This window comes from Denticeps clupeoides, chromosome 2, assembly GCF_900700375.1.
Source record: "Denticeps clupeoides chromosome 2, fDenClu1.1, whole genome shotgun sequence".
Classification (NCBI taxonomy): Eukaryota; Metazoa; Chordata; class Actinopteri; order Clupeiformes; family Denticipitidae; genus Denticeps; species Denticeps clupeoides.
Genome location: NC_041708.1, coordinates 26,910,479 through 26,925,371, shown reverse-complemented (window position 1 = coordinate 26,925,371; position 14,893 = coordinate 26,910,479). Strand labels below are relative to the sequence as shown.

Sequence of the window (14,893 nt, the reverse complement as noted above, 5' to 3'; positions counted from 1 at the left end):
TGGTGAAAAGGAACGGTGCCAGAACCGTTCCCTGTGGGGCCCCCGTACTGCACACCACCCTGTCTGACACACAGCCCTGATTTCTCACATACTGTGGCCAGTTGGTGAGGTATCACAAGTTGTGAGGTGATGATTCAGTCCGTTGTGCTCCAGCTTGTTCCTCAGGATTGTGGGAAGGATTGTGTTGAAGGCACTAGAGAAATCAAAGAACATGATTCTCACAGTGCTCCCAGTGGTCTCCAGGTGAAAGAAGGAATGATGTAGGAGGTGAATGGTGATCATCCACTCCAATGCCAGGCTGGTAGGCAAACTGAAGTGGGTCCAGTGATGATGTAACCCAGGAAAAATAGTCCCTCATTTCATTTAGGGATGGTGTAATTCATGTAAAGTAATTTTCTTTATCTTATCACTCATGGTAAACCAAACTATGACTATTTAAAGTTATTTGGGTGCCTGTCAAGTTTTGTTTAATTGCAATTGGTCAGGCCACGCAGTACTGTGTCACCATTGCGGGAGAAGAGAAAGTCCCGTCCTCATTTTTGTTAGCCGGTTAGTCAGTACAAAGCAGCACCACGAGGAGCGCGCGAACGAGAGAGAGAGATTAAGAGACAAATTTCGGTGATTGTGGGAAAAAAGTGGTTTTAACCCCAAAACCACTGTTACTAGAAATACCCGAAGCACCTGAAATTACCCAGAACCTGTGAATGTCTGTGTATGGACCATCTTGGTGAGTCACGCTAAGCTGAGCTAAAGTAGCTAACTGCGGTTGCTTGCATTGCACCTTGTGTGTGTGCGTGTGTGCTTGCTGCTAGCGCAATTTAATGTGAACTGATACTGTATGGTTATTTTTACAGTAAAATTTCTGAGTACAGTTCACATCATTAATGTTCTGTGACTTGAGTTTGTTAAGATAATCATTTCTTGAGGAAAAGAGAAGTGATTTGAGATGGAATATTTCATTTTGAATGATAATTTAATTCATAAAGCAAATTTTTAATTGTATGGTAACACATGAAATCATAATTAATGGTTAATAACCTAAACACATAGTAATTCATTTAGCATTGAATAAAACACTTCGTAGAAGGATATAGATGAAAAACTGGAATTCCATGCTATGTAAATTGGAAGATTATTTCATTTTGAGAAACCAAGAATTTTACAGAGATATGGCCATAATGATTTAAAGGTTATACCTGAAACAATAAGGTTGTATGTTGTTGTTATGCAGGCTAGGTTTTTTTCCCTATTTAGCCTTCCTTGGAGGTCGGAATTAAAAGCTGGATTTCTCTCCCTGACGAGGGGGATGGCAAGCCACTGGGAAAGCGGATGTTCTTCACCAATCTGAGAGGGAACTTCTCAATTCCTTCTCCATCATACAAGTCACTGGTGTGGTAGGACTTGACCTGACATCATTGACATTGACTGTTACCTGGGTGCACCCACTGACTAAAACCCACTGACAGGGAGTACATAGAACTGACACAGGACTTTGTGGACTGGTTCCAGCAGAACTACCTCCAGATCAACACTGGAAAACCAAGGAGCTGGTGGTAGACTTCCGCAGGCACAAACATCCTCCACTGCAACCACAGAACATCCAGGGTATGGCCATTGAGGCAGTGGAGAGCTACAAGTATCTTGGGGTTCATCTGAACAATACACTGGACTGGACTCATAACACAATTGCTCTCTACAAAAAAGGGCAGAGCAGGCTATACCTGCTGAAGAGGCTCAGGTCTTTTGGAGTACAGGGGACACTCCTAAAGACACTTCTTTTTATGATTCTGTAGTGGCATCAGCCATCTTTTACGGTGTGGTCTGCTGGGGCAGCAGCATCTCTGCTGGGTACAGACAGGCTGAACAGGCTGATAGGGAGGGACAGCTCTGTTCTAGGATGCCCTCTGGACCCAGTGGAGGTGGTGAGTAACAGGAGAATGGTGGCTAAGCTAACACTGCCAGTCCCCCTTTCCTCTTACCACTGTTCCTCGTCCTATCGGCCCGCAGCAGCTGGAATCCAGGCAACGCCACGCTTGCGTTCAGAGTTAGCGATGTTAGCCAGGTTACCGTTAACATCATCATGCTACACTTTATGATGACTTCATGATGATACACCTTTTTGTTGTCATGATCCGGTCCGGCAGGGGTTACTCCGGATCTGGAGTTTCCGATGTCCATCCTGTGTAATGTTCCCTGATTGTTATCACCTGTGTATCATTGTATAAAACTATCCTGTTCGTGTCGGTTTGCCGTCAGGTAAATGTCTGGTGATGTTCCTTTGTCGTGTGTATTATGTATTAAACCCCTGTCCTATGACGTCGTGCGTATGCGTCCTCCTTCCTTGCCATGTCCATCCAACGTGACAATTTATATTTATTTGCTATAAGGGGAAGGCTATAAAACATAAGATGGACTTTGGTTTTGTACCTTATACTTGGAGAATATTTAATAACTGGACCACAGTGACTTTTACTAGCCCTGGTGTAGGCCCCTTCTTTTTGTAAAAAACCCTACTGTCACGTGATTCCATTCGCAACCTCCCCCAATCACATTTAAATAAGAAAACTCTGTGAAAGACTGCAACAGCTCACATGTGCTACAAGTCTTTATATGTGAGTAGAGAGTTTGTTGTGCTCACTGTAAACTTAGCAGCAACTAAGGAATCTCCTGGGAATCATTTGTAAAGGTGTGTGTGTCTTTATGTATTGTCACATTTTCTATGTGTCTCTGTCAAAGAATATCCTTCTGCCAGGAGCAATTCCAGAATTATGTGTATGGTGGGGAGATAATTGTAGAATAATTACAACTTCTGCTTAATTCCATGGTCTCAAGATGAGTCTGTCTCTGATTCCTACTGATCTATGGAGTGCAGACCAGAACAGCACACATGTTAAACCAAAAATATCATCAGGTACCATCATGCCTCTAAACTGTGGTAAAATTCACAGATCAAACATGTAAAACAGAAACTGAAGAAAAAGTGCATCAATTCAACAAGTGTGTTTACAGACATGAGAGGAACCTTGAAACACAACAGAGATTCCTCACTGAAAAGAAGACTCACAAGTGTGTGCAGTGTGGGAAGAGTTTTACACAAGTATCAAACCTCAAAATACATCAGAGAATTCACACGGGAGAAAATCCTTATGAATGTGGGAAGAGTTTTGTAGGAGCATTGCACCTTAAAACACACCAGAAGATACATACTGGAGGGAAACCCTACTTGTGTTTGGAGTGTGGAAAGAGTTTTGCACAAGTATCAAACCTCAATATACATCAGATGATTCACATTGGACAAAAATGCTATGAATGTGTGGAGTGCGGGAAGAGTTTTATAGAAGCATCGCACATTAAAAGACACCAGAGGATACATACTGGAGAAAAACCCTACCAGTGTGTGGAGTGTGGGAAGAGTTTTGTAGGAACCATCATTGAACACTATATGTGAATGTACACTAGTTGAAGTGAAAGGTCAGGTGTACAGTGACAGAAATTGATGAAAGATGCCGTAATGTAATAGATATTGTTGCATTTTCCATTAAAATGCTTTTTCCTTAAATGCCTTTCAGAAAGATCTGTGAATGCAGTAAATATTATTGACACTGTGCGAGTTCAGGGACACATTTGCAGGCATGCTTGGAGCATTTACATTTTACATTTACGTCATTTATCCAGAGCGACTTACAACGTGCTTAAGTTACAAGAGGACAGAGGACAAGTCTTCGTACGGGCAGAGGTGTATGGAGGTGTATTGGTCATGACAATTATCTTAGCTTTCTTTAGGAGTACTGAAAAAAACAAATAGATGCAAAATATGTGTGCCAATGTGTTGGATCCAAAACAAAGATGGCGGCAACATGAGTTTGAACACTCAAGAAAAAAAAACAATGTGGGAATGTTTCAATGCAAAAGGAAGTGATTCCATAAATTTGTACTTGACGTTGGAGTAGGCTACCATAGATACAAATTCTAGATGTCGCATTCAGCCTCTCAGGATGCATCAGTACAGCCACAATATTGGGACAGGGTTCCAAGCTCTTTCAACAACGCTTATGTGACCATACCAGCGAAGATGTAGGTGTTGTGCACTGCTTACGGCTGTGATAACGAGTGAAAGAAGAAGATGAAGGATCAACAGAGCATCTGTCTACCCACCCCCATGTAGGATAGACACAGATTTTGTACTTACAGCAAATGTCATGCTCTGTGGAAACAGGGGGAACAGACAGAACCAGCTATCGGGACTTCTTTGAGTTGTTCAGAGCAGGGTTCGACCGGCCTGAACCCACCTGTCAAACACTGCCTCAAAACCACACACAGCACCAGCCACACTCCCAGTGATGTGTGCAGCACCACACCCTGCTCCCTGCAGGGTTTGGTGAGTGCCAGAACACCATAAATCCCACGGCACCAGTGCAGAAAGACCATCCCACTGTGTCGCTAAGGACGTGGGACACAGTGCTGACTGGTTGCCCGAGGCTCACGACTCCCACACTCCTGGCCATGCCCCTCAAGAAGGAAACAGCGAGACCTGGGCCAGAGGTGTTTTGTTTGTCTTTGTGTGTGTATTTTGTGTCACTGGGTGGCAGGTGGGGCCAGCCAGGACTGAAAGAGGGCCTGCTTGTCCCAACGGAGGCAGACTGGGCTGAGCCTGTACCTCCAGCAGAGACATGCAGGGAGAGGGACTGCATGTCTCTTGCACTGCTGCCCAGAAGGTACCTCCTTGCGATATTGTACATGGGCTCAGGTCACTGCTGGGTGCTGCTGGTCTCCCAGACAACAATTAAGAGTAATCATGGACAAGAACCAGAAGACCCGGGTTCACCCACTTACTACCATTGTGTCCGTGAGCAAGACACTTAACCCTAAATTGCTCCAGGGAGACTGTTCCTGTAAATGTTGATTGTAAGTCGCTCTGGATAAGGGCGTCTGATAAATGCTGTAAATGTAAATGTCGCTGATTAGGCATCCATGAGCAGGGCCCTGTTAAAAGGAACAAGATGGTAGCAGACAGATGCTGCTGCATTGATGTGGACCTTGACTTACCTGTGTTCCTGGCCTTTCTGACACACGCCTTCAGGATTATGTTTGTTAATCCCTTTTAGTTTCCTTTTTGACCATTGTGCTGTTGTCCTTAAAATTTCTTTTAAACCACAAGGCCATGCCCAAGAGGTGCCAGGAACCAGTGTCAAAAGAATGGTTAATGCATCCTTCTTGTGTGCCTATGTAATTATTTCATAAATCACAGTGAGCAAGGAGGCTGGAATGTTTTCGTATTCTTTTATTCAATCAATTCAAGAAATCATAAAACAGTTCATAGCTAACTACACAGCTTTGGTCCATTTGTTTTTGTGTAAACTTGTGTCACTTGTGTACTCAATTTCCCCAAACCTGAGCCTTTCAGACATAATCTTAAATGATCAGTCTCTCTTTGATAAAACTTGATAATGCACTAGGGTGGATGCAGTACGCAAATGTTCATAATCAAATTCACAATGTTCATAATGGAAACCACTTAAAAGATTGCTAAAAGACTGTAAGAGTCTGTCTAGCCTGTAAACATCTGATGCCCATCACTCTACGGCACTCTGTCAGTGAGGCACTGTTACATTGCATTGGTTCTACGCTTGCACAGACATTAATGAGAAGAGGAGCATGTATTTCACTTCCCCAGCATAACAGTGTAGTCACATTATTTGAAATGATTAATTGCTTCCACTAACTCTAGCTTCAGCTGGAGAATCAGCGTCACTGTCCATGCACCCTCACCCACCCACACAATTTGCTGTGGTTTTTGGATCAATAGGTCTGTTATTGTAGTAGTGTCCATTTGTTTCTTTTTTCCCCCACCATTCAGTCCCTCACCCTTTCCTCCAGTGATCTCAGCTCGGCATCCACCTGCTGGGGAAGGTCTGACCCCACCTGCTGGGAGAAGTAAGCCCGTAGTTCCTGGGCCTCCTTCTGCCAGAAGGGTTTGGGCAGATTGAACAGTGCACCCATATCCACCTTTTCACTCAGGCCTTTCAGGCTGATTGCATCGTTTTGTGGCACCCATCCCACAATGGTCTTCCTGGCAGCCTCATCTTCCCTTTCCCGCCCACAGCGGTGGAAGATCCACTCCAAAACACGGGCATTCTCGCCAAAGCCTGGCCAGAGGAAGGCTCCAGTTTTGGGGTCTTTGCGAAACCAGTTGACGTGGAAGATTTTGGGTAGCTGGGTGGGACCCTTGCGTGTCTCCATGCTTAGCCAGTGGGTCAGGTAGTCACCAAAGTTGTAGCCAAAGAAGGGGCGCATGGCGAAGGGGTCATGCATGATGACCTTACCTGCAGAATAAATATTTAAGCTTCAATCCTTCGACATTCACTATGTTTCCATGAAATGAATAAGTATGGTTCCAAGAGTCAGGTACCTTTGTGCTCTGCAGCAGCCGTGGACTCAGACCTCATAGCAGCTCCCACAAATACTCCATGACGCCAGTTAAACGTCTCGTAAACCAATGGTACACCTTGGGGAGAAAAAAAAAAAAAAAAGCTATAATTAATATTTCACAAATACGCTCTCACACATCTACTAACATTAAAATCCGCACACATGGTAGAAACAGACACTGTCTGTGGTACCCACCTTCTGGCCTTCTGCCTCCAAAAATTATTGCATCAATGGGCACTCCTTCATCACTCTCCCACAGTGGGTCTATGATGGGGCACTGGGCCGCTGGGGCGCAGAATCGTGAGTTGGGGTGAGCACACAGGGTGGAGCTACCTGTCAACAGGGCAGACAAAAAGACTTGTTTAGCTACTTCAGTCTCTGTAAACAGCACAGCTTGGCAACACAATGCTCAAACTGACAAATATAAGATGCAGATACTATAAAAACTACTTATTAGTTTCACCTCATAACAACGCAGTCACTTTTAGCTGCTTTGGTGCTTTATACTTTCCACCAGACAGTCTACCTCCTGTCTTTGCAGGGTTTAATCTGCACATTCTGACATTTATATATTGTTATATATTGTTGCACCATTGGCTTGTGAGAATTGTACTTTAATTCTAATTATGCAGGACAACCATAAAAATGTAGCCACCTGACTGCATATAAAACACCATGAAAAGGGTTTAGATTCATACCTGGCTTCCATGTCTTGCCATGCCAGTCTGTCAGACTGATGCCTGGTGCAGGTGGATCCAGGCCTTCCCACCACACCCCACCATCACTCGTCTCCCCAACATTGGTAAAGACTGTGTTCTTGGCAACTGTCGCCATAGCATGGGGGTTGGTCTTCATGGACGTTCCAGGGGCTACACCAAAAAAGCCATTCTCTGGGTTAATGGCTCGCAGTTTTCCTAAACAAAAGAATGAGGGAGAAGGTGGTTAAAAACCGACAACACAATGCGGTGTTATAAAGATGGTATCAATTCATTTCTGTAGAAAGTGCCCTACCCTGACTATCAAACTTCATCCAAGCAATGTCATCTCCCACACACTCCACCTTCCAGCCTGGGAGTGCTGGCTTCATCATGGCCAGATTGGTTTTCCCACATGCACTGGGGAACGCGGCTGCAATGTAGCGTTTGACTCCCTGAGGACTTGTGATTCCCAGGATCTTAGAGGTGCAAAAAAAAAAGAGAGAGAGAAAATTACATGTGAGGCCACACATTTCTATTTACTTACTTTGTGTTAATTTGAATACTTAGATGGGATTACAGAATTAAATGGCCTTCATAGCAAATATACAAATATACTTCTAATAGCACCTATTATTTCTTGGAAAAATGCATGTACAGATGTACATTTTGAAGAGACTACAACTCAATAGAATTGCACCAAAGGCATCCGTGGAAATAGATTTTATGGGAAAGTTGTGAGAGGAAGTTTTACTCTCTAAATTGAATTTCACATAGGAGTATCTAATTCTCTGTCCTGGAATGATAATTAAAAAGTTCCCTGACATGAATATTTAACATTAATATGAATTCCCCTAACTGATCTATGGTCCTGCAGTGGCTAGAAATTGTGATCAGAGTAAAGAGTGCTTTGGCCATTCAGCGTCATAATGCGGCAACTCAGATGTCGGATCTGGAATTTGTCCCCTTATGCCATCATAAGGGGAAACTTTACCTCCCATTTCTCATGCTTTTTCCACTCAGAAAATTTCCCACCCCTCCCCTAAAAAGGAACTCCACAGACCATCATGGTCTGCAGCGTTGCAATCTGGTAATTGAATGTAAAAATTAATACCAATGTATTTTTTTTTTTAGTTCGGTCACGTGAGACTCTGAAGAACCAGTGGGTTAATTTGCGCGAATGTCCCTTCAACTTCTATAGGCCGCTCTCCTCCTCGTCCCGTTTCTCTCCTCCTCATTATCTTCATTTAATACTACACACCAAAATCTCATTGTGGGACTGGCTAAAAGTGGCTGAAATTCTGCACCAAGGCTGATTTTTGAAGACTTCAGATACGATGACCACTAAGACGGGTATAAAAGCAATAAAAAATTCAGGTCAGGGGACATTTAAAACAAGGTTGTGCAGTAGGGCAAGAGGTCTACTGGATTTGCATTCTCTGACAATGAGGTGATGTCTCCCCCTACTGGGGAATAAGTGAATTTGTTCTCTTCCCCCTCTCTCACCAGCATGTGTTCTGCCAGCCAGCCCTCATCCTTTGCGATCCGTGAAGCGATCCGCAGGGCGAAGCACTTCTTCCCGAGCAGTGAGTTTCCCCCGTAGCCACTGCCAAAGGACAGGATTTGCCGACTGTCCGGCAGGTGTGAGATCAGTACCTTTTCTGCATTACAGGGCCAGGAGTTGACCAGGGGAGCTGAGAGAGAGAGAGAAAGATCCATAATTATGCAGTGTCATACTGATAAATTTAAACAAATGTATGGTATACATCAAAAATAGTATTGAAAAAAATACTGTACATTTCATTAATCAAAATTTAAAGCACAGTGGGAGGCAGATTAAACCCAAGATAAATACCTTTCAATGGGAATGGTCGGCCCAGCGAGTGCTGGCAGCGTACAAACTCTGCCCCCTCAGCCAGCTTTTCCAAGACAGGGGTGCCCATGCGAGTCATGATGCCCATGCTGGCCACCACGTACGGAGAATCTGTGACCTGGACACCAAACTTGGCCAGAGAAGAGTTGACAGGGCCCATGCTGAAAGGGATCACATACATGGTACGACCTATACACATACACAGAGAGAGAGATGTTAGATCATCAATAAATTAAACACCTTTCATTAGGAATATGGTTTGTGTGTGTGGAAAAAAACACACCTGCCATGCAGCCAGGAAATCGTTCTTCTCTGGCCTTCTGGAAGTCACTCTCACTCAACCAGCTTCCCAGTTGACTTCTAGCACCAGGACTTGGGATGGGAATAGTGTCTCTCTGGTGCTTGGTGACAATGACTGTCTTGCTCTCCACCCGGGCTACATCTTTTGGGTCTGTCCTGGCCAGCCAGCTGTAAAGAAAATGTATATATATTTTTTTTCCTCTGCTACCAGGTACAACTAAATATCAAGTTATATTATATATAATGATTTTAGGTGATTGGCTGTGGAAGGTGGTGTGTACTATCATTGTTTCAAGAACCTTATCATCTTCAACACTCACCAGTTTTCATACTTGGTCAGCTTCTTCACCATACCCTCCTTCTCCAGGCCAGCCATAATATCTTTTGACTCTTCCACGGTACCAGTCACTATATGCACTTTGGAGGGCTTGCACTCTTCCACTGCCCCCTTCACAAACTCTGCCACAGCCGGAGGGAGGGAAGACAGGGACGCGAGTGAGCGGATGCCCACCACAGTGGTCCCAACACCGCCCCGTCTGCCAACAGAATAAAGCATCAGATAGTGCCGGCTCAGGGAGATGGGCACGAATTTAGAACAGCAGCAGATGTCAGTAGCCCAGTACTGATGGGAATTAGAGTGCAAATACCATAAACTGGTTTAAAGTTTACATCCGCTATGTCAATAGCAAGCATGAAGTTACGACTTGTTTTCCAGCTAAGATGGTCAAACAAGACTGGCTGTAATAAAAAAAAAAAAAAAGAATAAAAATAAATTATTAAAAATAATAAAAACAAACATCAGACAGAGGGAATATGCCTTTTAAGATCAAATATGGGTTTGATTTATAATGTTTGCACAGCATTTCATAATTTAGTTGCAATGTTGCAACTATTAGACAGTGATCCTGTTTGACAGTGTGTTGTTCATCAAATTAAAATTTGGGCTAACAGTGACCTTTCACCTAGTTATACAAGAGAAAACAGAAGGCAGAGCCTCCTGATTTATATGCAGGCATATAGAACTAAATGTAAAGTAAGCCTTGAGGCTTCATATGAAAACTAGTTTTTTGCATGATGAGGATATTAACTGTGTTTTGGCTTTGAATCAACTTGATATTGCCATTTTTTTGGTGGGGCCTGAAAATAAGCAGAAACTTTGACATAAAAAACTTCCATTAGCTTAAAAAAAAAAAAAAGGACCACAGTGTCACCACCAAGTGGCCTGGAATACATACTACAGCGACTAGGCAGATGCAGATATTTGTTTAAAAAAAAATAAAAAATGGTCACAGGTCCATCTATTTTAATTTACATTTCTTCCCTAAATTACTTACATTCGTAACCAATGAAAGGATGCACCACAAGCAGCGACATAAGCTCTCTCATTTGGCTGGGGGAACATCCATATAAAACAAGCTGAGAGAGACGTCAGGAGTAGCAAACATATTGCTCAAGTCCTGTTCCACAGTGTTACAGGGTTGAAACTTGAATTTAAAAAACAAACTTTGCTCTCTGAACCCAGCGAACATTCGACACGAGAGCGTTAACGGGGAGACCAGACAAAAACAGAGCAAAGGTCAAAGCAAAAGGAGTGGTCAGCTCCAGCCCCCACCCATTAGGGGTTCAATAATCAGAGTTGCTGCGTTAAAACCAGTCACTGATTGGTCAAATCTTTACTTATTTAACTAAAAAAAAAGTCAAATTAGAAAATGTGATTGAAGCTTGTGTCTTTAGAGCTTCTCTCACTGAGCTGTTAATTGAATCCTTTCAGATTTTCACGTGCTACTTCAAGATATATTTACATTTTACACTTACAGCCTTTATCAGACGCCCTTATCCAGAGAGACTTAGAATCAGAGTTAAAGTGTCTTGCTCAGTTGTGCCCATTTTCTGACGTTATGGTCTTCTGGCTCATATGTGAGTGTGTTACCCACTAAGCTACTACCAGGCTGTGTGTAAATCATTGAACAATAAAAGTTATCCTGCATAAGTAGCTAAAACGGCTGTACAAACCAGCCACGATTCATGGACAATTAGAAGCTCTGGTATGTTAATGTGAACATGTGAGCAGGACACGTTTGGAGTGTCTTTTATGGGTGCATAGTACAAAACACGGGAGGGGAGAAGAGTACTGAGAAACAGCCTAGATAAGCCTGTCAATACATCAACCCTTCCCCCGCACAATCTCCCTCTTTCTTTCTGTCCCGACTTTCCCTCCGTCCTCCCCCTCTCCCTCAGAATCCCAAACACACCTCCATCACGACCGGCCAATCGCGCCTCCCGCCCGCGGCCCACACCCACTCCCTTTGAAATTGTGAGGGTCGCATGTAGGGTCCAGGCCACGTAAACCCATGCATTCACGCAGGTCTTAACAAGTTCCCGAGAAGTCGGGCAGGACTCCACGCCTCGAGGTGCAAATGTATTTTAATGAGGTGTGGCTGTCCAACACGGCATGCGTTAAAGGCCTTGCATTAAAATACACCGACTGGCCGGACCCACGGATTCGGTTTACGGCTGAAACTCATCGGGTCCAACGTTTGAGGTCATACACACGCCTCATGGTCGCAGAATATCTGTATATAAAATAATACTTTGTCACCATGAGGCGTGGGTCATATTGTAACATTTTCTGCAACACTGACCTTTACAACGTAAAAGTAATTTGATTAAATTTGACCTTTTCTTCTCTGTATTAAATCCAGACGCTATGATTAATCAATAGCAGAGCGGGGACATGGTTTTTGTGCATTTACTGTCATCCATACACACATTTCATACTCTTCCATGGACATGCGCTCTACAATCGGGCTTTTCCTCTCTGAAGATCAGCCCGTAAAGGAAGAAAAACAGCCATAAACGCGTAAACAGCTTGCGTTCTGGAGTGAATACCGAGAAGGATGTTTGCCTGGGATTCCGGCCAAGTGCAATATCTTGACCGCGATAATTCCCACGTAAGGCTCATACCTTCACACTCATCACAGCTGTTTACCCAGCAAGACACGGATACACAAACTGGACAAACTGGACGGCTTTGCTCACTGGCAGTCCCATTCACGGTAAATACGGGTAAATGAGGCAAAAACACTGTGAGAGAGTCCGGCCTGGTCCTGTAGAACAAAAGACAGCGTTGGGCAACCAGAGCCTCTTATTATGACCATGCAGCACCATCAATATCATTAAAAGCACATAATAAGTTATGTCGGGATAAAAGCTTGGAAGTGGAGCCGGATTCCGCCCAATTCAGAGAGGAAAACAACAACACGTATACTTACACATGCAGTGTCGACGAGAGCAGAATAAGGACAGAAAGACGGACGTTGCAAAAACGACAAAACTCACCTCCTCAAAACTCCCATCAGGAGATTCGACATCTTCGACAATCCGATCAGGTAGTAAAAAAAAAAAAAAACGAGAAGAGATTTGGTGTTTTGTAGAGGTATCGAGCCGCTCCTCCTTCAGTGGCGACGAGAACTCATTTGCACAGGCTGGGTTCCGACAGGAGAACCTTGGACCTTCGCAGGTTCGAACACGTGCAACTCGCGACCGCCGCAAACTACCGACAACTAAGAATAACTAGAGCTACTGATAATACCCGGCAATAAATATACATTTACAATTATATATATATTTTTTTTTAAAAAGTACAGTCCGGCGTGAGGCTGTCGCCGGATCGGCTTCTCCGACCCCGGCTGATGCAAGCCGCGCTGTTCCTGTATCCACGGACGGACGGAGGAGGAGGAGGAGGAGGAGGAAGAGTGACGACGACGTGCCCCGGCCGGGAGCCCCGGCTTTTTGTTGGTCCGGGCTGTTGACGTGTGTGTGAGGAGGCCGTGCCAAGTCAGCAGATCTCGGCGCGACACAAAACGGGTTGAGCCGCTGAACGTTTCGCCTCTGCCGCTTTTTTTTTTTTTTTTTTTTTTGGACACTCGACCACCGAATTGGAGAGTTTCACTTCAAGCGCACCCACCGAAAACCAGCTTTTCACTGACACGCGTGTAGTTTCATTTACAACCAGTATGTACAGGGACGCTCGGGGTTACGTGTCTCATTCGGGGTTTGAACCTGCGACTTTGTGGGCGAATGGGTTAGCTACTAGGCTACTACCAGCCATTTCAAAACGCATCCACCAAAAATTCAGCTTTCCATTAACATGCATTTTTTTTTATATTGTAAAAGCAGCTTGTGGAGGATGTGCACAAATAGCTGAATGACACCGATAAAAAACGATAATGCTGTCAAAGTTAGTCCTGTGTGAAAGTAAGACATTTGCTTCTTCACCACGAATACATTGCAAGACAACATTTCTGTTCCATTACTATTGCATTGATATGATGCAATAGTGACTCTATGTTTATTTATATGTTCCCTCTTCACGGGGTCTCCGATCCAAATCAACTCTATTCTCCTTTGTTGTCCCTGGCTGGTGGAACATTTTTTTCTTCGTCTAGCACTTAACAACTTCCTAGCATGTTCTTTTTCTGACAAGTTAGGCCTCATCAGGGCCCTTAGTTTTGTAAACTCAAAATCTATAGAAACCGAACGAGAATTGCTGGTGTCTTCCTCCTGTAAGTCGCTTTGGATAAAAGCGTCTGCTAAGTAAAGTAAAGTTTATTTTTCAGAGTCTGTTTCACTTTGGTACACTTCCTGAGTGAAGAACGCGTGCACCCTTGCCACCCCTGCTCACATAAAAATGACAGATTATTGTAAACAAACTTCGATGCAATGGGCCGACAGGAGAATGTTGAACATAACAGCAATACACAGATTTCATAGTCTTGGTGAGTGTTTATATTAGTTAGAATTGCACAAATGGCCAAATGTTGTGCAAGGGTGCCAGTCATGAGAGGCCGGCCTTGCCGGAAGAACACAAAAAAAGCTCACTGGTGCGTACAGGCCTACATCTCCTGAAACGTAGCTGCAGTTTGCTCATTCCCAGTTCCTTGGTTCAAGTTGCAGCTGCAGTGGGGCGCACTGAAAGAAAGAGACAGGGAGAGATAAGACCACTGGTTAAACTTCACCCTGTTAATGAAGATAAACCCAGTGACTTCTTTTTGCACAGACACGTCTGACACACTCCCACCGAAACTGCATGCAAATGCCCACCGTTTTGGAATCAAAATTTTGGAATTTTTTTGTCCTTTTAAGAACAACGGATATCCCAGACATCAGCTCGCTAATACATTTTAAACACGGCAACGAACCTGAGTCCCCATATGTGACCTTAAAAGCTTGCTTTGGTTAGAATTGCAATTTGATGTAATCAGAACAGGACCATCAAGACACAAGTCCATCAATCGTTGATGTTAAGGGAGGAAAATCAAGAGGTTTTAGATTAGATTAGATGACAGTTTTAAAGTGTTTTTCTTGCCCCAACCACTCGGAACACACAACTTTGTTCTGCGGACTTTGGCATCTGAGGGAAAAAAAAGCTTTAATCACTAACAATGCAATAAAACCCCAATCAATAATTTATAGCCTACCAAGAAAACTTCGGTGACATTTGACCTTTCACTGAAAAACCAGTAAACAGTTCTAGATGTTAGACTTGTAAAGGAGCTAAATATAAAGCATTTGTGGGTGAAAATAACAATCCAGT

At 43.7% G+C, this 14,893-nt stretch overlaps 1 protein-coding gene across 1 annotated transcript; it reads right to left on the bottom strand.

Moving 5' to 3' along the window:
• Positions 1-5,266: 5,266 nt before the first annotated feature.
• On the bottom strand, positions 5,267-13,057 carry pck2 (phosphoenolpyruvate carboxykinase 2 (mitochondrial)). The gene is made up of 10 exons (XM_028965798.1): positions 12,637-13,057; positions 9,618-9,833; positions 9,281-9,465; positions 8,980-9,186; positions 8,631-8,818; positions 7,441-7,603; positions 7,128-7,343; positions 6,625-6,762; positions 6,410-6,505; positions 5,267-6,323 (listed from the first exon to the last, which is right to left on the bottom strand). Exons 1-10 carry the CDS (start codon positions 12,666-12,668, stop codon positions 5,854-5,856), a joined length of 1,911 nt encoding a protein of 636 aa, XP_028821631.1. The 5' UTR covers positions 12,669-13,057; the 3' UTR covers positions 5,267-5,853.
• Between the last annotated feature and the right edge of the window lie 1,836 nt (positions 13,058-14,893).